Source organism: Capricornis sumatraensis, chromosome 7 (assembly GCF_032405125.1).
Source record: "Capricornis sumatraensis isolate serow.1 chromosome 7, serow.2, whole genome shotgun sequence".
NCBI lineage: Eukaryota > Metazoa > Chordata > Mammalia > Artiodactyla > Bovidae > Capricornis > Capricornis sumatraensis.
Genome location: NC_091075.1, coordinates 15,101,832 through 15,129,056, shown reverse-complemented (window position 1 = coordinate 15,129,056; position 27,225 = coordinate 15,101,832). Strand labels below are relative to the sequence as shown.

The following is a 27,225-nucleotide window of genomic DNA, read 5'->3' as shown; positions in this document are numbered from 1 at the left end:
TTTGAGTGAATCATATGCAGGTAATTTTGGTTAAAATATTGAGTACCATAATTGGTTATATCAAATGATTAACCAGAGGTAGACCAAGAGTTGTTTTTTTTTTTTTTCTGTTTTTTGCTTAATATCAAATTCTCCCTCTTTAAATTACATAGATTTTCCATTTTCTAAGCTTACTCTGATTTTTCCTTTTGATTTGATTCTGTTTGCTGAAATAGTTATACTTTGCAACTTTTTCACATATCCTAAAGTCCATGTTGGTCTCCAGACAACTTGTTCTGCCAGTAAATGCTGGATATTTCAGAATTCTTCTACATAATCTAAGTTAGGATTTTTATTTCCCATTTCTTATTTCTCTCATTTTCTTGGAGTCTGCCCAGTTAAACTTTGATCATTGAATGCAGATTTTCTTTTGAACAAGAGAACTTGCTCTGTACAAGGTGATGTCAAGTATTTGAAGCTCACCAGGACCCACTGAACCACTGAGAGGCTTTAAAAAAAGTATTCAACAGAAATAACTCCCCCAATACATGTTAGTGTTTATTATTAAAGTGAATCATGCTTTCAAAAGCAGTTGGTTTACTATGGCTATTAATTTTGGGTATCCCATTCCTTTTAGGTTGTAAAACAGAATGTTCAATTTCACTTTTATTCATATTCCCTCTCACTTTCTCATTTCCTTGTGTTTTACACACTGTTTCCATGCTGAAGATTCTGATGCATGGACAAAATCCATATGAAATAAATTCATTAGATTTTAAATATGATTTAGCACCTCTCCATAGTATTCACAATTGGAGTATAAAACCACTGAAGAATTGAAATCTAGTCTATATTTATAATTCCCCTACTTATACCTTATTGATCCTAAAGTAATACTGTATGCAAATTTTAATTTCTCCCTTAAAGATAAATTTCACAACATGCCAACTTGAGTTTAATTTATGGTCACTTCTTAGGACTTTACCAGAAATCAACAGCATCATTTTTTGTGTTCCGAAATGACTTCCTCTCTTTTTTTAAATTGAAACCTGTACAATCCAGTATCTGTTAAAAGAAGTTCTCTGAGTACTTTCTCACTGTACTGTATTTTCCTTCTCTTCATTAAAATGCCTACAGGATCTCAGGAGCAATGGGGATACTATGTTAATTACATTATCATGCTATAATGCTATAATAATATAGATAAGTATAGTCCATGCAATGCTTGATTGAAACTCCCTATGTTAATCTTTCTGAGGGGAGACTTTTTGGAAAATCTTTTTGAGGGGAGATTTTTGCTAAATATTTTCTTAATCAAAGAAATCCACTAGAAATGGTTATATGATTCTGTGGCACTCTTAATTTGGTTCTTAACTGACCAATTCAAAATTATTTGATGCTATGGATTTACTCCATATTGATATGCTCCATTCCACAAAAAACAAACAAACAAACAAACAAACCTGTGTAGGCTACATATAGATTTTCAAGTAAAAATAAATAGCAATTAAAGCAATAAAAATATTGACATCTTTAGGTTCTTAAATACTCCCAAATTTGGCAATTGCTATATTAAACTTTAACTTCCACCTGTTGGTCATTATAAAGTTCTTCATTCTTCATCTTCTCATTTGTCCATCCATACTCTTTTCCTTCAAATCCTTCAAAATAAATATTTGAGGGGCACCTGCCAATGTAATCCTCTCCTTGAACATGTTTCCTAGTTGCTTTTTGTTTGTTCATTTTAAGTTTTGTATGATGTGTCCTTCAGGGAACAGATACCATATAGATAGGATTGCCAGAAAAAATACAGTACTCCCGGTTAAATTTGAATTTCAGATAGACAACACATAATTGTTTTTAGTATACGCATTCCCCAGGCAATAGTCTAGACACACTTATGCTAAATTAATTATTCTTTGTCTGGAATTCAAATTTAGCCGGCCATCCTGTATTTTGATTTGGTAATTCTGGCAACCCAACATTTAGAGGAATCTAACTTTCTCTAGCAGTGGGATGCCTGTGAACTGATGTATTCTCAGAACGTGAGGCATAGCTACTGGATCCAGAATTCTTTGCAGGTTGATTAAGAAACCATGTGAACACTGGCTGCCTGCTTGCTGTGTCAGAGTTGGTCATTTCCTGACCCCAAAGTACCCCACCCTTGGAGCCTTTGTGTGTTGCCTGAAATCATGTTGCATTTTTGAATGCAATGCTGTCTGTTGTGCTTCGATGCTTTCCAACTGATGTAGCCAAAGTGGAAGTCAGCGTAGCTGTCCGCAGAGTCGGTCTTAATGACGGGGAGGAGGCGCATGACCTTTAGTACCTGCTTTGGACATGAGCATACTCATTCTCCTGCCAGTCTTGTTTCTGTCTCAAAATTCACTCCAAGTTTGAAGTGTGCCAACAACTCAGTCATGTGCAAATATTATTACTGCAAACTTCCCTTTCCAGAAAGCTCGCAAATGTACTTTAAAACCTAGAAAGCTGAGCCGACAGTTGTGATACATCCATAATCCAAAGTACGCATTGACAAGCGTGGGAGTAAAAACCCCAGCACTCTGGGGGCTGTCCAGACTGCAGTGTGGGGGACACAGAGGTTTTCTCTTCTTATAGTTAATCAGTGGGTTCATGGCTTAAGTTCACACTGCATATTATATTTAAGAATGTCCCCTAATCCTTAAGGTTAATTAGCTTAAGATAAGGAAAACAAGATCCTTGAATAAGATGAGGTACCCAGTAACTAAGAAATGGAAGTTACTGATTAAAATAATATATAACATCTTTCATTTTCTTATTTATACTTACGTATAAACAAGGATAACATAAAGCTAAAAGAATAAGGACAATTTACGATAAAAGTAAATTATCCAAAAGTCATTAAATAAGAATTGAACACGGCCATTGTTTTAAAGCAGACAGACGATTTGCGTGTATATGTGTGTAACTTTTCTTTGAATATAATGTTTAATATTTTAGGGTTTATATCTTACTTATCAATTTCAAATGTGTAAAAACTATTAAAAAATAACTTATTTTAAGTACAAATAAAGATATTGAAAATACTAAGACTAATACTGGAAACACTACCTTTTGAAAACCCCTTACTGATAAAATTTGGCTTGTAAAGGAAACATATAAAATTCATCATTAAGTAGGTACTCCTGAGACCGCTTTGATTTAACTTCTTTTAAGAAAACTTATTTTTGTCTTCATTTCTTCCAAAATTAGTAAAATTGCCATATTATTATAGGACTCTGAATAAAAAATTTGAGGGTTTTTTTTTTTTTTTTCCCTAAAGCAGAAGATCTTGCTTCATCTATTTAGGGACAGGTTTTAAGTGATACAGAAAAGTTAGAAATTGTGGTTGGCTGAAGAGGAAAAATCTTCCCATACATCCAAAGGGTAGAAACAAATACAGCTATTCTGATAATGTTATTTGATGTGATAACATACTCCGATACATTTACAAAAGTCAAAAAAGAGCATCAGAAAATAAGGCCATTAGAGGATAAATGAATCACCAACAAAAAGAACATTAGAGTTAGACATCCAATTCAGTGCTTTTAAATTCAGATCATTGGAAATGAATTTCTTATAATTTCATAAGGAGTGGAACACTGAACACTAGCAAAAAATGAACTGTGAGCTAAGTACCAAACTAAAGTTTGTCTTAAATCTTCTTAGTCTAAGTGTTTGTTGTGCAAAGAATCAGAAGAAATTATTCACCAGGATTTGTCAGGTGTTATCCAATTACCTCAACCAACTTTGAAATCAATTTAGTCTATTTGGAACGGTTTACTTTACCAGGTTGAAGTCAACCTTCTTTTCTAGTATAGTTGTGGTGACAAAAACAACTTTTATTCTAGAATCTTATTCTTTTGTAATTGTAAAATTGTTTAACAGAATGAACCCCTGCTTTCTTTAGAACTACTGTGGTTTTAGTATGCTGATTGGAAAAAAAAAAAAAATCTCTCTCTTAGAGGCAGTAATTAACAGGCTTCCTAATGAGAAAATTCTCTTATGTCTAACCGTCATCCTTCGTGCTGCAGGGTGAGCTGCCTTTTCCTGACAGGTGTGTCTTCTTTGATGTAGCACGGAGATGCTTAAGGAGAGACCTGAAGCTCAGTGCTGCCCACCTCAACCTATGGCATTGTTAACACTGCTGTACTCACTTCTGAGTGGTTCTATCAAATAGCTGTCTGTAATTCAACATGCTCATCAGTGATAAGCCGGGACCTCCTGGGCAAATCAGATTTCTCATAGGAACTGTCTTTAGTCTCATAACACCAAACCAAATGTAAAATAATAGCTTATTTCAGAAGTAGATGTTGAATTCTGGAAAGGAATGGCTTCCGTATGGTGCAGGTGCTGCAATTTTTTGTGTTGACTTGATCTTCAGCCTCTGGAGTTTTGCATTAGTAATAACAGGATGAAGTCGTAATCACATAGGCAAGTGTGACAGATTTAGGTTTGCTGGATAAAAGATGACTTCATGTCACCAAAGAGAGTTTAGTTTATGTTGGTTACAAAGTCAAACCTCAGGGTATCCTGGATGTTTGGGTAAGTTCACTAGCTTTTTTAAGGAGTGAAGTGAAGTGAAGTCGCTCAGTCGTGTCCGACTCTCTGCGACCCCATGGACTGTAGCCTACCGGGCTCCTCCGTCCATGGGATTTTCCAGGCAAGAGTACTGGAGTGGGTTGCCATTTCCTTCTCCAGGGTATATTCCTGACCCAGGGATTGAACCTGGGTCTTCCGCATTGTAGGCAGACACTTTACCATCTGAGCCAGAAAAATACTTATATAAACATTTGTTCTATCCTTATGAAGATGGAGAAGATACCTAACTGTGTTTTTCCAGACTGGAGAATTATGAAGTAATTGTGCCTTTACCTAGATTTCTTACACCTTTGGATATAATGCTATCTTTCACAAAAAGGCACATGTTTATCGTGTGCCATCCAGAGCAATGGGTTTGCTTAAGATTCAGTGATCTCTGTTTCCTGGCAGCGTGGGGAGACGGCCCTGCACATGGCGGCCCGTGCAGGGCAGGTGGAAGTGGTCCGATGCCTTCTGAGGAACGGTGCCCTCGTCGATGCCAGAGCCAGGGTAGGTGCTGGTGCTTGGGGCTTGCTGCTGTTACGCGCATGACTTCCATCTCCAAGGGATGCTGCTGTCCTTCATCTCCTGATGTGGAAATGCCAAGGACTCTAGGTGAACGCATCAATTCAGTAACAGTTTTTCAGGCAGAAACAAAATGGTACAGTGAATATACACAATGGAAAATACACTCCAATTTTAGAAACGTTAACATTTGAAAAAAATATACAGTATATAAGAAATTTGGCATTAAGTAACATCTTAATGATTTTTTTAACCTATGAAAGCACTTCCACAAATATCTTCATTTTCATGAGCTTTAATATTTTTATCTATATTATAAAGATACTTACATAACAGTTATTTCTTACCACCAAAGCTGATCAAATTTCCATAGACATTTCTTACTAGTTACTGAGAAATAAATCATGTTCAAAGTTTTCATGTTTCCCCTTCATCTGCTTTACTTTCCTCCTTTTTGTAATGAGTTCTACTTTTCTTCTTACTCTGATTTTCCATATTTAGACGTTCTGCCCTTCCACTCTTCCAAAATATGGGAGATTGTGTGATTGGATTCTTCCATTTCTAATTCCCCCGCAACTTGATTTTTTTTCCCTCTTCTTTTAAAAAAAGTTTTGCTTCCCTGTTGCTTTTTTCACTTTCTTCCTTTACACTGAATATTTTAGCAATATCTTCTGTTTCCTTTTCCACGCTGTTCTGTTAACTTTTGCACTAGCATCTCTCGGATTTCTCATAGAATATTTAAATACTTTTTCTCTCCTTGTTCAATATCTAAGCTAGAGTTCACTTCAGCATGAATCCCACCATTGTGAGTCCATTTCAGAAACATTAGTGTACTGGAATGAAAGCATTCTACTGGAGTCATACAAATTGTCATTTTAGGCAAGTCATTTCACTTCCGAGTCTTTATGCTTAAAATGTAAGCTTGGCCTTAGAAACCTTGAAACTCTGCTAGACTTCCTTAACATTCTCTGACTCTGTGGATGTTGCAGCATTTTTTCCTGCAGACCTTCATGCAGAATGCAGTGATACATGGGCAGCCTTGACATTACTGTTGTGTGTTTAGATTTTATCCACCTTTCTATCCACTGTACAAGTAGCGTAACTTACATTCTTTGGTAATCATTATTATTATTTTATGCTCTTATGGATCAAGTGTTTTGTTATTCAATCTCTATTCTTCCCTGCCTTGGCATTTTTCTTGGTTCCCTCTCCCCTCCCTGACCCTTAAAGACTATTTTTTAAAAGCAGTGTTAGTTTCACAGCAAAATTGAGAGGAAGGTTCATAGATTTCCAAAAGGCACCTGACCCCATAATCTCCAGATTGTCAGCATTCCCCGCTGGAGTGGAACATTGATTATGAACGATGAACCTACATTGATACACCGTGATACCCCCAAGCCCATAGTTTACACAAGGGTTCACCCTAGGTGTTGTACATTCTCTGGGTTTGGACAAATGTATAATGACAGGTATCCATCCTTAAGGCGTCAAACAGAGTAGTGTCACTGCCCTAAAATCCTCTGTGCTCTACCTATTCTCACTTCCTTTTAAGTTTGCCTGGCAATTCAGCTCTTAGAAAAAAATTATGGTCAGTCAATGCCTTCTGAGTACTATGAACTTCACTAAGTTTACCAGAAATTGTGGTAGTGTTCTGGTAAATATTTTATAATCCATGCTTAATCATAAGAGGCCTTCACATTTCTCTCTCTTAATGTGAAATGAAGTGAAAGTGAAAGTTACTCAGTTGCGTCTGACTCTTTGCGACCCTATGGACGGTACAGTCCACGGAATTCTCCAGGCCAGAATCCTGGAGTGGGTAGCCTGTCCTTTCTCCAGTGGATCTTCCTGACCCAGGAATCGAACCAGGGTCTCCTGCATTGCAGGTGGATTCTTTACCAACTGAGCTATCAGGGAAGCCCTCTCTCTTAATATGAAACTACCTAATAGTTTGAGTCAAATTCCCACATGCATGCACTTCTGAAAACTCCCTCTCTTAACCTAATACCATTGTGCTAAAATTCACTTTCTTACAAAGGGGAGACAGTAAAGTTTTACCCGGTTACCACACTGATCTGTGTGCTTGCCCCACCCCCGGCCCAGGTTCTTTCTCAGCCAGCGTCCACCGTGGATGGACCTAACTGGGGGCACTGCTAGGACCTGCGCTTCTGGGAGCTTTCTAGCTTTAAGTGCCCACGTTCTGTTGGCACAGTATGGGGGTCTGGCATTCTCTTTAGGTATTGAGCAATCACAGGGCTCCTAATTTAAACTCACTTGAAACTTAATGAAGATTTTAGTTAGCTGCCAGCAGATATGGTTCCTGGGGATCTTGTTAGCTAGAAACTAGTAGCGGAAATTTTATCAAACATTTAAACCCGGTCCCAGCCATTGCTTTTTTGTCATTTTGGTAAAAGGGGTTGGGGCTCAGAAAGTCTCCCTGACTTTTCAAGCTAGTAGTGATGGTAAGGCTGAGCCCATATCTGCCTGGATCAGGCTGTATCACAGTCAATGATGCTTTATGATGAGAGAATTGCTGCCCCTCATACTGCCAATGGTGACTGCAAGCCAAGAAATTAAAAGATGCTTGCTCCTTGGAAGAAAAGCTTCGACCAACCTAGACAGCATATTAAAAAGCAGAGATATTACTTTGCTAACAAAGGTCCGTCTAGTCAAAGCTATGGTTTTTCCAGTGGTCATGTATGGATATGAGAGTTGGACTATAAAGAAAGCTGAGGGCTGAAGAATTTATGCTTTTGAACTGTGGTGTTGGAAAAGACTCTTGAGAGTCCCTTGGACTGCCAGGAGATCCAGCCAGTCCATCCTAAAGGAAATCAGTCCTGAATATTCACTGGAAGGACTGATGTTGAAGCTGAAACTCCAGTACTTTGCCTACCTGATGTGAAGCACTGACTCATTGGAAAAGACCCTGATGCTGGGGAAGATTGAGGGCAGGAGGAGAAGGGGACGACAGAGAATGAGATGGTTGGATGGCATCACCGACTTGATGGACATGAGTCTGAGCAAGCTCTGGGAGTTGGTGATGGACAGGGGAGCCTGGCGTGCTGCAGTCCATGGGGTCCAAAGAGTCGGACACGACTGAATGACTGAACTGATAGTTGGAGGAGACCGAGAAGGTCAAGATACACACAGTTTTTCTTGAATATCATCTCTGCTTTCCCAGTTCTTTGTTTTGGATTGAATTAGCTTTAACTGGGGGTGGCAAATTAAACCTTTGTTATTCAATAGGAAAACAACAACCCGCACATTCAGAAGTCTTAGAATCTCTGATTTCAGGTGGAAAAAATTTCTTATTGAATCTGTATGTGCTTTCCTTTTCAATTTTCAGATAGGATTGTACCAAAAATTGAAGAAATTAGGCAAGAAAGGTTATTTCTTAACTTTAAAAATAAACAAAAAACAAGTACCTTAATGCTCTATGGTCTAAGAACCAAGAGACACTGATAATTTAGCCAGTTACTCAGTCATCACTAGTCAAGGTTCGTCGCTTCCCAGGTATGGATTGAGGGGTCATCATTGCCCCAACTCTCTCCCTTGCTCACTGAAAACACATGTTAGAGCGTGTCATGTGCAATACCCACCTCTGTCAAAATCTGCTGGGCAGAAGTCCAAGAAAGGACACCCAGAAACGACAGATGTTCATGATTGCTATCCTCAAGTTCTTTGGTCTTTTGATTGTTGCTGTTGTTTTTGCTCTCCATTTATTTGGGTAGTTGTTACTCTTCATTCCTCTCCTCTCTTATCTCCTCTATATTTCAGAGAAAATTGTATCTTTTAAACTGTTGTCAGTTTCCTTTTCTATCGAGAAACCCCCATTGTCCTATTAGTTTTCTGATATGTGTGCTAAGTTGCTCAGTCATGTCCAACTCTTTGCGAACCTTTGGACTGTAACCCACCAGGATCCTCTCTCCGTGGGATTTTCCAGGCAAGAATACTGGAGTGGGTTGCCATGCCCTCCTCCAGGAGATCTTCCCAGCCCAGGGATCGAACCCATGTCTCTTATGTCTCCAGTATTGGCAGGCAGGTTCTTTACCACTGGTGCCACCTGGGAAGCCCATTAGTTTTCTTAGTGGCCGTCATATTGTCTCTGTAGAATGAATAGACAAAGAAATGTCTTTAGAATCCATTGCCTAAATTCATGTTCTGTTTTAATAACTGAGTGACCTTGGACAGTCCTGGAGAACTCATTTAATTCCTCTGGAAAAGACCGACTAATGCATCCTACACCTTCCTTTGAGGTCTGTTATAAGCATAGGACTTGTCGAGTACATGAAAGACATTTAGAAAGTGCAAATTTTTCTAAAATCCCAGTTCTATATAATTCAGTTCAGTTCAGTCCCTCAGTTGTGTCTGACTCTTTGCAACCCCATGAATCGCAGCACGCCAGGCCCCCCTGTCCATCACCAACTCCCAGAGTTCACTCAGACTCACGTCTATCAAGTCAGTGATGCCATCCAGCCATCTCATCCTCTGTCGTCCCCTTTTCCTCCTGCCCCCAATCCCTCCCAGCATCAGAGTCTTTTCCAATGAGTCAACTCTTCCCATGAGGTGGCCAAAGTACTGGAGTTTCAGCTTTAGCATCATTCCTTCCAAAGAAATCCCAGGGCTGATCTCCTTTAGAATGGACTGGTTGGATCTCCTTGCAGTCCAAGGGACTCTCAAGAGTCTTCTCCAACACCACAGTTCAAAAGCATCAATTCTTCAGTGCTCAGCCTTCTTCACAGTCCAACTCTCACATCCATACATGACTACAGGAAAAACCATAGCCTTGACTAGACGGACCTTAGTCGGCAAAGTAATGTCTCTGCTTTTGAATATGCTATCTAGGTTGGTCATAACTTGTCTTCCAAGGAGTAAGCATCTTTTAATTTCATGGCTGCAGTCACCATCTGCTGTGATTTTGGAGCCCAAAAAAATAAAGTCTGACAATTACTGTTTATTATTTTGTTCTTAGCATCCTGGAATGCATATACGCTATTTCATCTCTTCTTTTCACTCCCTCTTAATACTTCTTTTCTTATAACTTTAAGATACTGCGTTTTTTGAACAGTTCTTCCCCACTCTATCTTCTCTGTTCATTCTTAGCCCTGGAAGCTGGCCCAGCTTTTCCTCCTTCACCTTTGTTAGGACACACCCTTGGGCAGATTAGAGATACCTCTTTTCATCACTAAGGTTACCCACAATTTTCTTTTTACAAGAGAATAGTTTGGCCTGGTTTTCTGAACACTGAAAACGTTTTCCTGACCACACATTAGAGTCAGGTGTTTTCTTGAGCCTCCTTGAATGTGTCCTTCCTGTCTCTTATACTAGCTATATCCTCTCCCTTTTTTAAATGAAAAGCACTTGGCAAATTCTTAACCCCATTATCTTCTTGCCAGGCTTCCATTTGATCTTTGAAGTCCTGGATGCAAGTCCCAGACCTGTCTGCTACGTTTCCTGGAATGACATCTTTTAAAATTAGATTACGATATCTTCTTTATCCACAGTCTCTCCTTGAAGGAAATAACCAGCATGAGTATCCTTGGCTTGCTAAGTGGAATAATAACAACATTTTCCCAGCATCCTTTGTTCTTTTTCTCTTGATACAGTTCCCAGAATACTGTCTCTTGGTGAAAGCTTTTGGATGAGAATCTAGGTCTTAGGACTTCTGGACTAGATTTCTTTCTTATTCAGAACCATAAGCTGGTTTATATTTAAACATCAGTGAGCGCTGAAGCCTTAATGAGTTGAGAAGCATTTTGGCATGTACAGAAAACAATGACCAAGTTCATGGAAATATCTACTTTTAAAAAATCTGAGGAAGAGTTTGTCATTCTGTAATAAGATATAAGTTGTGTTCAGAGTTGAAATAATTTCCTCTGGGGTAGAGGTTCCTAGAGATTCCAAGGAGACATCATGAAACATCTGGGTGAAATGCACTATTGGTTAAGTTCGGTGTATCCTGGCACTAACTTTTTCCTTGACTTGAGTTGTAGGAGGAACAGACGCCTTTGCATATTGCCTCCCGCCTGGGTAAGACGGAAATTGTTCAGCTGCTTCTGCAACATATGGCTCACCCAGATGCGGCCACTACAAATGGGTACACACCGCTGCACATCTCTGCCAGGGAAGGGCAGGTGGACGTGGCCTCGGTCCTCCTGGAAGCAGGGGCAGCCCACTCCTTGGCTACCAAGGTAAGAGGAGTGGCTTCCCACCGACGTGGACCAGGAGCAACCCTGAGGCACAGAGGCAGGGAGGGTGGAGCTCCCGTCAGCCTCCCACTCACTTCTTTCTCTTTGAATGTTTTAGATTCATTTTCTAGATGACCAAGGGGGATTGTGAGATCACGTATAGTGTCTTCAATAAAGAGGGCTGGATTTTCTTCTTCTAATTTAATGCCAGTGTTATTTCTAGCACTTTATTATTATTATTGTTTTGGCCAGGCTGTCTGGCTTGTGGGATCTTAGTTCCCTGACCAGCGATCAAACCTGGGCTCCCTGCAGTGGGAATGTGGGGTCCTAACCACTGGACTGCCAGGGAATCCCCCCTAGAACTTTAATTAAGATGATTTCCATAAAGCAGGGGCTACATTCTCTTCACTTTCCATGGTAAAATCTGTTAATATATTGCCACAAGGAAAAAAAAATACTATTCCCAATAGCATTGAGCTAGTATTACTAGTGAGGAAAAGAACATTGCATTAGATTGGCAGTACTGTATTTGTTAAGAGTTACGAGTTTGTTAAGAGTACCACCTAGAAGTTCACTTTATTTAATCTTGCATTTTCCCAACCTTGGTATCCGCTATCATGCCTTTTCTGGTTTCTACTTAACCAGCTCACGGTGGTTCAACAGTGGACTAAACAGAAGTGGGCTGCAGAATCATACTTTATTAGTCACTATTGTCTAATATAAAATTAGACAATTTAAATCACATTCTAATCTAATTAGAAAATTAGATTTTCTAAAGAAAATCTATATCACAGAATTTTACTTATGTTCAAAGTTTAATGCTAGGGCAGACAATTTTTTTTCCACTTGACACATTCTATTTGAGATCCACTATTTGAATGTGACTTAGAATGAAAAATGAACACAATTTACTGGAGCAGAAGAAATGAACTAGTCCAGAAGAGGAGAATGAGCCATGTTACAGCCTACAACAACTGAACTGCTTGCAGGGCAAAATAATTCCGACACGTCCAACAGTGATTCAGATTATTAAAGGGACACCTTCAATTTGCTCATAATAAATAGACATAAATACTACATCTAAGAGAGAAGGAAGTTTTCAAGCATAAACTGAAGTATTGTCCTCTTAGCAGTAGAAGCAGTCCATTATCCGTTATGAATTTGATCCTTGAACACTGAGGAGGTTAAGGGCACCCATGCTTCATGCAGTTGAAAATATTCATATAGCTTGCAGTCTGTCCTCGCATCCACACTTCCTCTGTATCCTGGTTTCTTCCTTATCCATTGTGCAGCCTTGGATTCAACCAAATGCAGACTGTGCAGTACTATAGTATTTGCCATTGAAAAAAACCTGCGTATAAGTGAACTCCCACAGTGCAAATGCATTTTATTCAAGGGTCAACTCCATAATAATAATAGCAGCAATAGCAACCCAATAGCAAGCCAAGAAAGGTTGGGTGATTGTCTCCTCAGACAAAGGTGATAAATAAATGAAATTCAGATATGCAAAATACAGAAATAGGGAATAAAATATAGTTGTCTCTTGTCTTTCAAAGATTTTTAGAATTAAAGATATATCTAAAGCAATATTAAATTACGACAGTTAAATAGAAGAAACTATTGAACAAAACAGTTCCACAGTGGAAGTGCCTGGGGTTCTGAAGAGTAGTTGACTCATCATTATTAAAGCTATTTGTGTGTTTATAAATATCAGAGGGCAAGTGAAATCCTGATGAGATTAACATAGGGGAAGAAGGAAAATGTGTGACTCAAGAGAGATTTTTCCACCTTCTATTTTGTGATTCTACAGTAAAGATTCTATGTAGTCTTGTCTAATAATAGTTTCCAAATTTATAAAGGGGCTGGACCACTATTCCAGCAAGAGTTTAAGGATAAAAATTTAGTTTTTTTCTTCTTTACCACGTGGTTTGTCTCAAAGAACTCTACTTCACCCTGGGGGTCATCCCAGTCATTGTGTGTATGGAGGAGAGTATTAATAACATATGTTGGCTTAAATGGACTTCTTATATTCCTCCCACACTTGCAAAAAGCAGATTTACTCTCCTCCAAAGACTGACTAGTACCTAAGGTTCAAAAAAAGCAAAAAGAAAAAAAGACATCTTAGTTAAAAATAATGGGTAAAGTGATACCATGAGAAAGCAGTGTTGTTTCTTGAGGGATGTTCTGTATTCTGACGAGGGCCTAAGTGCTCTGGAGGATAGAGCATATCTTAGACCACTTAACCCAGGCATGTTTGTCGTGTGTGTTTTGCAAGGCCTGGTTAGCTTTAGAATCCTCCCACACCCACCCCAGTGCCAGAAGAGCATGTGGTTAGACTGTCTGGCCAATAGGATGGATTTGAGATCATGGTGTAGGAGCTTGCCATCCTAGAGATCTGAGTCCAGGAACTTGGCTATGTTTGTAACGGACTGCTAATTACAGAGTGATGTGGATTAGGCACACAAGACATTGAATCTGTACGTACAAACGTGTAGGAGAGCAACGGTTAATCTGGTGTTAATCAGCTCAATAGAATGCCAGAAGTAAAGTGTATTTTCCAAAAGGTATTAGATAAAGGGTGGGTCTTCTGAGAAAAGGGATAACAGTCAGGAAGAGAGGTGGTTTTTAAGGTGAACACTTTTTGTTCTGTCCACCATTCATCTTGCTATTTCTGCAGAAAATGCTATCAACTGAATCACAAATCATTTTTTTTTATCATGACTGCTAAAATACCCTAAATCTTAGATGAAGACATTTGGAATTCAGATATTATGAAAAGAATAGGAAAAAAAGAGTCTGGACAGAAGGCACTATTGGTTTAATCCTGTTAATTTTAGAGGTAAGAAAAAGGCAGGAATTTTTTTTCACTCACAGATCAGAGCCATTTTACTGACCCTTGCACATTCCAAGCCTATAAGGTCCAATTTCAGTCTCCAAGCCCTCAAAATAAGATTTTTTTTTGTCCAGTCTATCAAGCCAAACTCTTGCTTGTTAAATTTTATTCCTTATTCTAGTCCTTGTTTATGACTAACAGATTTAATGTTTCCAGTATTTTTCCCAAGTGGAGAATCAACATAGTTTGCTTAATAGTTTTGTTAAAACGATTTTTGTTAGCAGTCACAAAGACAAATGCTGCATTTTACTTTTGTTCTTCCCATTTTCAGAAGGGTTTTACCCCCTTGCACGTAGCTGCCAAGTATGGAAGCCTGGATGTGGCAAAACTTCTCTTGCAACGCTGTGCTGCCGCAGACTCTGCGGGGAAGGTAAAAGTTTTCAGTAATGCATGTTTGTTCTTAGCCTGTAACTCGGTTAAGTTGGAAACTTGGGGGATCGCTGTTTCAAGATATTTTTCTCAGTCTTCTGAAAGAAATATCAATGTAATTGTTGAAACTATGCCAAAGAGACATGATGCAGGTGTCTGTCCATGACCTGTCCACATACATACCGATTCTGAAGGTGTTTAAAGAAGCTGTGTCTCAAACGTGTGTTGGTATCACAACAGGGTCCAGAACTTCTGTATATTAAGAAGAATCCTTGCAATGTTAATGTAATAATTCTTACATGGCATTTTAGACGTTTTTTTATGGTGGAATCCAGATGCTCTGTGTTAATCGTAAGCTCAACTGCTCATTTTCAGTTCTAGTTACATTTCTAGCATGAAAATCATGAGATATTTACTTTGATTTTTTCCTATTGACTATATTAATGCATTAACATGAACTTAATCTGTATCAGTTTCCATGCATCCTGGCAGCTTTACAGCAGCTAATGCTAATTTATTAATACTGAAACTTAAACACACCCTTTACAGAATGGCCTTACCCCGCTCCATGTTGCTGCTCACTATGACAACCAGAAGGTGGCGCTGCTGTTACTGGAGAAGGGTGCTTCCCCTCACGCCACGGCCAAGGTGAGGAGCCCAGAAAGGGCTTACAGATGCAGGATGTAACTGATCTGACGGCACGTGGGAACTGGTTTTTAAACATACGGTAGTGTTATAACTGCAACTAGTACTGATAGTAGCTTTTGGTATTAACATTTTTTCCCTTCCATTTGATTCCACAAAACCTTTTAAAATGTTTTTACAAGTTGGCAAATATTAAGGAGATGGTCCCAGGAGCCAGGAAAGATGACTCTTTCTGCCAGGACTCCGTATTTTAGACTCAGAAGTATGAGTTTTGACTTAAGAAAGTTCAGGTTTTTCCTTTTCTTGTATAAACCAAATGTTGTGATACACCCACCCTTTTATTTGCTCATTTTTTCTCAGAATTTCCACTGTGCTCTATGAAATGCTCTTTGGTTTTTAAATGTTGCATGCTTGTTAACTATAGCATACATCCTTTTAAACTTCTAGTCTAGGAATGCATTTTTGGGAGTATGTGTAGCAGCAGCTCATAAAAGAGCTCCAACTAAGACTTGAACCTTTGGATGATGTTTCTATCATCCGAGCCGCCTCTTTATTACACTGAAAATACACATGAGTGTCCTATAACACCTAACGTCATTATTGTCTGCTGCATTTATTCATTCAGCAGACATGTATTGAAAACATGTCAGAGTTTATTTGTTTATTTAAAAAGAAACTATTTATTGCGGTGGAAAAATATTCATGCTATATTAGATGACATAGCAGAGCAACAGCTGTTAGCATCTATATGCCAAACACTTGCCAAGCAATGTCTCATTTACTTTCATAATGATGCTGTGAGATTAGGGTAATAATTTCTATCTTACAGATGAGGAAGTGAGATTTAAATAGGTTGGTTTGTAAGTCCAAAGTCACATGACTAAGAATTGACAGAACAAGGATTTGATCTCAGACAATCGGACTTTAGAGCCAGCACTCTTAACTACTAGGGCTGTTGTGTCCCAAAGCATTAGAGAGAGAATTATCCCGCTTTTAGTATAGCAATATGTACATATATACTCACATGTCTATTTAAATTGTATACATTATACATACATAAGAAAATGGAATACTCTATTTAGAAGTATATTTTGTATAATACCAAATATTTTCTATATAAAAATGTTATATATGATAAACTATTACAAATACTTAAACTTTGTACCCATACCTATATATGTGCCTATATGTGTACGTATAAATATATATACACATATTTTATTGTTACAAATATATAGCTTGTGATGTTTATCAAAAGAACAGGGCAGATTTTATTATTGCACATACTATTCTTATTTATAACCCCTGTTCTCTATAATGTCATCACTTCTGCATTTGTCATAAAATGTCTTTCTTCTTACTAGACTATAAATTATTTGAGGACAGTAATCATGTGATACTCACATTTGTATGTCTCTGAGGTGTCTCATACAGTTGTATGTAGGTTCTCAATACATTTTAGTGAAAGAATGAAGACTGAGCAACTATCCCAATGAAATAAAAAATACCTGCTCATTTAACATCCCAGTGTTTTTTCCATTAACTCTCTAGGCTGACCATTTTGAACAAAGATAGAAAGGCTTTGTCAATACCCAACACAACTCTTTATCTGAACTCTTAATATGTGTAAAGAAAGGGTTGTTGTAAAACTATAAATGGATGTTCTCCCCCCATAAGAGACTCAATCTACCAGGGAGAGAAGACCTAACTTATAAAGTGTATGGTTTTTCTAAAGAGACAACTATAGCCTTGATCTCTCACCTGGACAAAGTGTGGTCCTTACTCAGGAGCAAACATAAGGAGTCCCGAAGACTGGGGAGAGCAGCCTGTGCTCCAGGGTTTGCAGTGGGCGGGTTTCAGAGGCTCCTCTCGTATCTTCTGCTCACCTGCCCCGGCTTGTCAGGGAGCTTGAGGCCTGCAGCTCTGAGGCTGCTCCAAGAGGCTGCCAGTGGGTGGACCCCAGCGCTCCCACTCTTGACCCTCTGCTCACTACAGCGCCCTAACCCCCCCAACCCCATCCATCCCCCACCCCAAACCACCCCACCCCACCCCGCCTGCCACACACACACACACACACACACACACACACACACACACACACAGTGGGCGGACCCCAGCGCTGCCACTATGGACCCTCTGCTCACTACAGCACCCTAACCGCCCCCAAACCCCATCCATCCCCCACCCCACCCCACCCTACCCCACCTGCCCCACACACACACGGTCCCTGGGATCCTGGAACCTCTTTGCTTCTTTCTATCAAACTCCAGAATCCTTTCTTAGTTTTCATTGGGTTTGTTGTTGTTATTTGGTTCCCCAAAATTTGACTCTATATGGAGTTAGGAGGGTTCTTCAGACTAGCAGGTTAAGTATCTGCTGGACAGTCAGACCTCTTATATTGCTACAACTTAGCATTCTCTTTGATCTCTTGTGTTTTTTTTTTTTTTTTTTAAACCTCTCTGTCCTTCTCTACATGAGTCCCGGATTTTACCTAACCTTGGTAGGTTTACTGATACTTTGCTTAGCTTTGGTAGTCTGTGCTACAGGACTGGGGAGAGTTGGGGCTGAAGAAAGAAAGCCCACTGCAAAAAAAAAAAAAAAAAAATTGTAAACTTACAGGGTCCACAATAATCTATGTGCTCTTCTATTCAGTAGAGCCCATGGTTCAAGTGCAGTGTTCTAGATCACGTGGAACATAAGGGGCCTGTGAAAAGACTTCCAGGAAGAGCTGCTGAATTTCCCGAGCAGCTCAGAGGGAAACGTCCACTGGAACTGAAAGATGCTTCTGTTGACTTGGAGAGAAGGAGACAGTGGGATAACGTAGGGACGTGTGAGGCACCAGATTTCATGACTACAGAGAGGCCTTTTAAAGTCTCAAAGCCCCTTTTCATTTTTCAGTACACTTTGCAGTTAGACTTCAGGAGTCTCACAAGAAGCACCTCATCAGTATGCTGTGCTTCCCTTCAGCGTCTCACAATTAATGGCAAGTCACTGTTTTCCATGAAAAATTCTACCAGAATTGACAAAGAGGAGGAAAGAAACAGTGTAGGTTCCAGACTTCACTTGTTCCGGAGTTTTGCTAATCTGTTTGTCCTTTTAACTAAGTATGAGGTTTAAACTTAGGCTGTTATAAGCAAAGTTTGAGTTCTCTGGTTTCTGGTTCTCTCCACAAACTCCCACGTAAAACTAGTAGCCTCATATTTCTACCTTTGAGCAGCTTTTAGAGACAAAAAGGAGGTTGAGGATTTTAGTTGACCATGAGATTAATATAAGCTGATTTTATTGTTTAAATTGAAGAAAGTAGGGAAAGCCACTAGGCCATTCAGATCTAACCTAAATCAACCCCCTTATTAATATACAGCGGAGATGATGAATAAATTCAAGAGATTCAATCTAGTAGACAGGGTGCCTGAAGAACTATGGACTGAGGCCCATAATATTGTACAGGAGGCCATGACCATAACCATTCCAAAGAGAAGGAAATGCAAGAAGGCAAAACAGTTGTCTGAGAGGGTTTTACAAATTGCTGAGGAAAGAAGAAAAGTGAAAGGCAAGGGAAAATGGGAAAAATATGCCTAACTGAATGGAGAGTTTCTGAGAATAGCAAGGAGAGATAAGAAGACCTTAAATGAACAATGCAAAGAAATAGAGGAAAACAATAGAATGAGGAAGATCAGACTTCTCTTGAAGAAAACTGGAGATATCAAGGAAACATTCCATGCATGAATGGTCATGATAAAGGGCAGATGTGGTAAGGACCTAATGGAAGCAGAAGAGATTAAGAAGAGGTGGCAAGAATACACAGAAGAACTGTATAAGAAAGGTCTCAGTGACCCAGATAACCACGATGGTGTGATCACTCACCTAGAGCTAGACATCTTGGAGTATGAAGTTCAGTGGGCCTTAGGAAGTATCACTATGAACAAAGCTAGAATTTGTTCTAGCTTTGATGGAATTCCATCATTTGATGGAATTCCAGCTGAGCTATTTCAAATCCTAAAAGATGATGCTGTGAAAGTGCTGCACTCAGTATGTTAGCAAATTTGGAAAACTCAGCATGGCCACAGGACTGGAAAAGGTCAGTTTTTATTCCAATCCCAAAGAAGGGCAATGCCAAAAAATGTTCAGACTGCCACACAGTTGTCCTCATTTCACATACTAGCAAGATAATGCTCAAAATCCCTTAAGCTAGGCTTTGAGTATGTGAACTGAGAGCTTCCAGATATACAGGTTGGATTTAGAAAAGGCAGAAGAGCCAGAGATCAAATTGCCAACATCCATTGGATCATGGAGAAAGCACGGGAATTCCAGAAAAAACATCTACTTCTGCTTCATTGACTAGGTGAAAGCTTTTGACTGTGTGGATCACAACAAACTGGAAGTTCTTAAAGAGGTGGGAATATCAGATCACTTTACCTGTCTCCTGAGAAATCTGTATTTGGGTCAAGAAGCAACAGTTAGAACTGGACATGGAACAACAGACTGGTTCAAAATTATGAAAGGAGTATGACAAGGGTGTATATTATCACCCTGCTTATTTAACTTATATGCAGAGTACATATGCGAAATGCCAGACTGCATAAATCACAAGCTGGAATCAAGATTTCTGGGAGAAATATCAACAATCTCAAAAATGCAGATGATACCACTCTAATGGTAGAAAGTGAAGAGGAGCTAAAGAGCCTCTTGAAGAGGGTGAAAGAAGAGAGTGAAAAAGCTGGCTTGAAACTCAACATTTAAAAGATCATGGCATCTGGTCCCATCACTTCATGGCCAATAGAGAAAAGGGGGAAAAGTGGAAACAGAGACAGACTTTGTTTTCTTGGGCTCCAAAATCACTTCTCACAGTGACGGCAGCCATGAAATTAAAAGGCTCTTGCTTCTTAGAAGGAAAACCCTGACAAACCTAGACAGGGTATTATAAAGCAGAGACATCACTTTGCTGACAAAAGTCCATATAGTCAAAGTTATGGTTTTTCCAGTAGTCATGTACAGATGTGAGAGTTGGACCATAAAGAAGGCTGAGCCCTGAAGAATTGATGCTTTTGAATTGTGGAACTGTGGAAGACTCTCAGACTCTTGAGTCTGTTGGATAGCAAGGATATCAAATCAGTCAATCCTAAAGAAAATCAACCCTGAATATTCATTGGAAGGACTGATGCTGAAGCTGAAGCAGCAATACTTTGGCCACTTGAGGCTAAGAGCCAACTCACTGGAAAAGACCTTGATGCTAGGAAAGATTGAAGGCAAAAGGAGAAGACGGTGGCAGAGGATGAGATGGTTAGATAGCATCACTGACTCAGTGGACGTGAATTTTGAGCAAACTCCTGGGGATGGTGAAGGACAGGGAGGCCTGGTGTGCTACAGTCCATGGGGTCGCAAAGAATTGGACATGGCTTAGCAACTGAACAATAACAACAGAAATCTTTTTCACCACACCACACCTGCTGACTGGCTATGGTAGGCACATACTAAATAATTGTTATATGATTAAAAAGTACACTCCAACTAGAAGCACATTAGTAGGGGTGTTATAACAAGATCATGGAAATAATGCTGTTTTATTCGTGTCATTAAAATCATATCTAAAGTATATTAACAAACTAGAGTCAGTCCGAAGCAGGTCCTCCTCAATGGAGAACTCTAGAAGTGGGGCTTCTGTCAGGAATAGTTGAAGGAATGGGAAATTTAACCTGAAAAAAAGACTAAAGGGAGATATGAAAACCATCTCCAGGTATTTAAAGGACGGTGATGTAGATGAGGAATCTGGCTTGTTGTTCTTCAGGAGTAGCATTATGATGGGGAGATTTTAAGCTTTGGGGCATTTGTGTCTATATCTGTCTTATAGTAGAATGGTTTGCAAAGATTTGGGTGTTATTGGACTGAAACTTATGATGAGCAAGAATTTGGATTTCTTATAACCTTACTTTTTAACTTTTCTGTTGATTAGAGATTCTTATTTCCATTAGGCGTACCTCAGGGCAATGGCTAAGGTTACAACATAGGTGTGTTTTCATTTTTTTAGAATGGCTACACTCCTTTACATATTGCTGCCAAGAAGAATCAAATGCAGATAGCTTCCACACTCCTGAGCTACGGAGCAGAGACGAACATCGTGACAAAGCAAGGGGTCACTCCACTCCATCTGGCCTCGCAGGAGGGACACACAGATATGGTCACCTTGCTTCTGGATAAGGGAGCCAATATCCACATGTCAACCAAGGTATTCCAGTTTGGCCTCTTGCTTTCGTGAAGAGTCTTTTGAGTGAACATAAATAGAAACCAATCTAAGACAATTTGAAACAAAAAGGGGGCGTGTATTGGAGACAAACAGGGATATCTTATAGAATTCAAGGGAAGCAAAGGAGTCAAGCCTTATGAGGGGCTGGAAAATCAGAAGGAAGTGAGGGGCGAGGCTCACAGACTCTGCCTGGAGGGCTGTCTGGTTGTGTCCTGACTTTTCTGGCAAGTTGGTGTCCTTTTCCTCTCTCTGTGTGCCTGCTCCCTTTGCTTCTCTGTCTGTGACCAGAGAGGCTATCCTATCGCTCCCAAGAGTTAGTATCACCACAGTTCAAGCAGCTGTCCAGATTGCTATAGAACCTGCTGGTCCTACTTCCAGATTCCAGAGAGAGAGGAGACTTGGCTGTTTCATCTGGGGCCCAATCCAAACACTTGCTTCTAAGCTGTTGTTCTGTGCCTGCGACCCAGGTCATTCTCAACGGGACTGAGCATCAGAGGCACCTGTTGATCAGTAGCGGAGAACTCAGTAAAATAATGATTTCTGCTTAGCTTGGGTGGTTATGGTGGTGGTCAGAGAATCAGTGTTTTTAATAAAGCATCTCTCCAGAGAATAGCCTTTGTGGACAAGTATATTAACTATAATAGAGCAAGTCAGGGACATATTGGAAAAAGATATTAAAATTTTTGCAAGTACATGCCAGTCTTTCTCCATATATATCCATAACACTGTCTATTTATGTATCTTATCTTTTTTTTTTTACACTTCTTTGTACTCCATTGGAACCAGCTGCTGAGAAACAAAAAAATTGGAGCTTGTTTATAAGTTAGTCATCATTTATATCTTCTGATGCTTTTTTTTTAACACATGGTGTGGGTTTAGTGAAAGTTAAGTTTCTTAGGATTTCCCACAAATAAACAAATAAGATATTTTCCACATTTCACTGTTGAGTTAATTATTACTTTTGGAGACTCAATTGTAAGTTGGTCTTAATAACATTTGTAAATAGGTTATGTAGCTTTTGTCCTTTAGAAAGAGCTGTGAAAAAGACAGATTGTCTTGACAGCCTCCAGAGTCCTATTCTGTGCCTTAATCCCTCAGAAGTATTCCAGTACATTCCTTGCCCTTATGCATTTCTCTCTTCTCTATCAAAAGGCCTCAGAGATCCTTTTTTAAAGTATGGTGAGACGAATTATAGGCTTAACCCTCCAAAAGATATTTGCATTTTTAACAAGAATGAACATGAAGATGCTTTACGGTGAAATTCAATGTGTCAGCCAGACAATCCTTAAAGTCTGGGGCATGGATTTCCTTGTGATTGTTAAAATCATGGGACTCAAGTGATCTTTTAGCTCACTGGGGACAGTCTCATCATGAAACCAGTGGTAGAATATTTCATTTTACATCAGTACACAAATGAGTCATATGTTTATTGACCATTAAAAACAAATCTTCATTTGAGAATAAACACAAGAAATCCATAAACGAATCATGCAAAATTTTGAGTAGAATTGACATTTCGTGAAACTGATCACACTGTGCTTCTGATGGTGTAATTTTTAATTCATAAAAATCGCACACATCTATCTAGAATCAGTTTGCTGTGTCCTCCCTGATGGCATTCTTCTAAACATATTACTTCTTTTGAGACACTTTTAGCAGTCAACAAATACTTAATGAGTATTTTTGAATATTTTCTCCACTCAGCAATGGAGAAAAATATTCCATTTGAACCACAATTTATGTTATCTGTATAATGTGATTTCAATACTGGGTGATTTCCTAAAGATCAATGATGATGTATTTGTTACTGGAGTAAAACTTTAGTAAATATGTTAAGATATATCTAAATAACAATATGATATCAAAAAATATAACTTTGCCTTTTGGTTGGTGTTATTTATTTTATAAATTATAATAATAAATAAATTTATATGAAATAAATACAGGAAAATGCAACTGTGAAGGTATCTTAGATAATAAGCGAAGCTGATAATAGATTTACCATTGCTCTTTTAAACTACATACATATATTCTTTTTCTATTTAAGACCAACTAAAATCAGGGACTTCCCTGGCGGTCTGGTGGTTAAGAATCCATGCTTTCACTAAAGGGCACATGGGTTCAATCCCTGGTTTGAGAATTAAGATCTCTCATGCCACTCAGTATGGCCAAAAAGAAAGAAAGGTCAACCAAAATCAACTAATATGCTCTAAGTGGCTATTTCGCAGTAAGAACTATAATACAGAAATAGATATTTCATTCCTTATCCAATCACCCATCTAATAATAAAACCAATTGTAGAGTCTACCAGTGCATCTTAGGAAATAGATTACTTTTTTTTGAAAAGAATTCTTTCAACATCTTCTGTTTTCTTAATTTATTAGGAAGGTATACATAATTTGATTTAGGCATGTACCTTTACCATAATAAACTGTAGAAGATTTTTACACTGGTTGTTAGTTTGCCATCTTATATTGTAAAAAATCCATTCTGCAAATAATGTAGCAGTCAGCACATACATTTGAAATGCCATTAAAGATGCCTTTGAGACATCTGATGATTACTTCATTAAATGATCACTTCAGTAACATTTTTAAAAGGCTGATTATTTATTTCTAAGGAGAAATAATTTTATGTTTGCTATTTTAATATAGAGAATAACAGTATGAAGAAAAATCTGCTTTGTCCTAATATTCATAATGTTTGTACTTTAGGGCTTTATACTATTTGTTTAGAAATGATATCATTTTAATGCAGAAGGGTGTATCTTCCATCTCATTCTTATAGTTTGTGAAACTCAAAGCTGAGCTCAGTCAGAACTCTACGAATTAAAAGGCCTCAGACTTAAACATAAAGCCCTTTCTCTAGTTGGAGAATCTTTTTCTTTTTTTTTTTCTCTGTAAATATTACTTCGATTTTTTAAAGGTCAGAGAACTTGTCACTTTATAGAAGTAACACCATGGCTAGAGAGCATGAATTTTGAAGAACATGGTTTAGATTTCTCAACCCAAGCAGACTGTAGGCGAGCCGGCCTGCAGGCCATAGTTGAGACACTTTGATTGGATATGAGCTCGGGGAGTGAGAGTGCCAACTGAGAGGACAAGTAGGGTAGCGCAGTATGGAGACGCAGGATGCACCGGGAGAGGATAAATACACTAGGTGTTTGAACGATACAGCAGGAGATGGACATATTTTATGAATATCCTGTTGCTGCTGCTGCTGCTAAGTCGCTTCAGTCGTGTCCGACTCTGTGCGACCCCATAGACGGCAGCCCACCAGGCTCCCCCCATCCCTGGGATTCTCCAGGCGAATATCCTGGTAGCTGGAATGTAAGTTCTAAAAGGGCAGCAGCTTTTGTTCACTGATGTATTCAAGTGTCTAGGACACTTCCTGGCATATGAGAGGTACTCAAAAAACACGTTTTAAACATACAAGTGATTTAGGTTTTAAAGATACCCTTTAAATTTCAGTTTTGCTTGATGGGAGATACTTACATATGTAGTGAGGCTGTCATTGGCAATAAATCACTTTCCCCTCCTTTCTCTATTCTTTTATTAATTCTTAACTGTACTTTATCTGCATGCCTAATTACTTAAAATAATTACTTGATGTACCTATGCCAGGAAATTTACATATAACTGGCCAAATATATGGTGTGATATATGAGTGATCGGGTCACTATTTATCACTTAGGTAAATCCCTAAAATAGTATCCTGTCTTTGGGTGCTGGAGAGATTTATTCTGAACTCATTTCCTGTAACTCTGGATGTTTTTTACATTGATGTGATGTTTTACTGATGAAAATATACATTATTGCTGCAGTTATAAAGTAGAAGTAGTAATTGGTTGATCAGTTATTCAAGTGAATAAATAGATTCAGCAGGAGAATCCGAATGGGTTTGAAATGAATGTTGTTTGGAAGCTTATTAGCTGGGTTATTTTAAAATCTCACATCGTAATATAAGTACCCAATATAGAAAATGTAATTTGAGGGCAGTGTTGATTAACTTAGAGAGCATATCTTTGATGGAAAGTTATATTCACTTGGAGGGTTTGTTTTAGATATTAAAAGATGCAGTTTCTAGGGAGCGGTTCTGAATTTTCCAGGATTTTTTGCATGACATGCTATTACAGATGCTACTGTGTATTTTCTTCTTCAAATGTAACCCCTTTGTTTCATTCTCTCCATAGAGTGGACTTACATCTTTACACCTTGCAGCCCAGGAAGATAAAGTGAATGTCGCTGATATTCTCACCAAGCATGGGGCTGACCAGGATGCTCACACAAAGGTAAAGCCAATCACTGTTGATATCAGGACAGGTTCTATCCTGGATGATTCCCAGTAGCCCACATTCATGTCATCCCAAGTCCAAGTCCCCGCCTCTTCAGATGGCCATTCTGATTTAATTGTGGCTCTCTCTGCTCACAAATATTTAATGGTGCTCCATTTTTGCTGGAATCAAGTCAAATGGATAGCAAAAGATACCAAAAGATTCCAACTTTGCAGGCTTAAGTTTACCCTTTCCCCTTCATCACATCGGAGAAGGCAATGGCACCCCACTCCAGTACTCTTGCCTGGAAAATCCTATGGATAGGGGAGCCTGGTGGGCTGCAGGCTGAGAGTCTGACACGACTGAGCGACTTCACTTTCATGCATTGGAGAAGGAAATGGCAACCCACTCCAGTGTTCTTGCCTGGAGAATCCCAGGGATGGGGGAGCCTGGTGGGCTGCCGTCTATGGGGTCGCAGAGTCGGACACGACTGAAGTGACTTAGCAGCAGCAGCAGCCCCATCACATCTGTTAGGCAAAATGAGTTGCCTTCTTTCTGTGTCTGCTTGCCTCCATGTCCTTGATTTCTAAACAGCTTTTCTCTCTCTGTGTCATCAAATTCTACGAGCTCATCTTATTCTCATAGGTGAGCAAACACAAAATTTTCTGTTTTCTGCGCGTCTCCTCTGGATCCTATTAGACTCAGTCTCTCTTCCTTGCTTTCAGATCCTATTATCTGTGTCTTTCTCTTAGCTCTTTGTCAGGTTAAGTTGCCCAGTGACGGATCTGCTGTGCTGCGTTAAGTTCTTGTGCTCAGAGGTCTGCTCTATGTCTGTATCCACAGGATGCATATATCATCTGCTAATAATATCTGGACAAGCAAACAGAATTTCTACCAATCCTCCCAGAACTGAAGTTCTCCCTAATCCCTCTCCCCTTCAGTTTTAACTACTGGAGTAGTAACTTACTTATTATTCTTTATAGCTTGGTTACACTCCTTTAATTGTGGCCTGTCACTATGGAAACGTGAAAATGGTCAACTTCCTTCTGAAGCAGGGAGCAAATGTCAACGCAAAAACCAAGGTAAAATGCTTGTGCTCATTTCTGTTTCCTGTGAACCATTGGTTCAGCCATAGGGACACTTCACCAGCTCACCATAGTTACATATTTTCCTCTTAGTGCTTCTAGTGATTTTGAATAAGCCATGTAGCTTTGTGCAATTGTTTGAGACTTTTCTTTGTAATAACCTTTGACAGCCATGTAGGTCAGCTTCAGAACTACTTCTGTTAGGAAGTTCAAGTAGCTGACATTGATTTAACAATTCGCTGCAGGATGCAATAGATGCCAGCAAGAACATCTTAAGTTCAGGCTGATTTCCTTTACCTTGTTTCAGAGCCTTGACTCCCCCCTTCCCCCAGCCCTCATCCCTTAGTGAGAAAATACAATTAGGCCGCCGGGACTGCCTGCCTTTCATTTTAATGAACTCTTGTCACATTTGGAATACCACGTGGTTGTGC

At 39.1% G+C, this 27,225-nt stretch overlaps 1 protein-coding gene across 2 annotated transcripts in view; it reads left to right on the top strand.

The window, feature by feature from the left end:
• The window catches only part of ANK2 (ankyrin 2), a 247,787-nt gene that overhangs the window by 129,323 nt on the left and 91,239 nt on the right, over positions 1–27,225 (top strand). For both annotated transcript variants that reach the window (XM_068974921.1, XM_068974920.1), the window contains 7 exons: positions 4,990–5,088; positions 11,094–11,291; positions 14,453–14,551; positions 15,100–15,198; positions 21,221–21,418; positions 25,629–25,727; positions 26,693–26,791. In XM_068974921.1, coding sequence (XP_068831022.1) covers positions 4,990–5,088; positions 11,094–11,291; positions 14,453–14,551; positions 15,100–15,198; positions 21,221–21,418; positions 25,629–25,727; positions 26,693–26,791 — 891 coding nt within the window. The remainder of the gene's footprint in view (positions 1–4,989; positions 5,089–11,093; positions 11,292–14,452; positions 14,552–15,099; positions 15,199–21,220; positions 21,419–25,628; positions 25,728–26,692; positions 26,792–27,225) is intronic.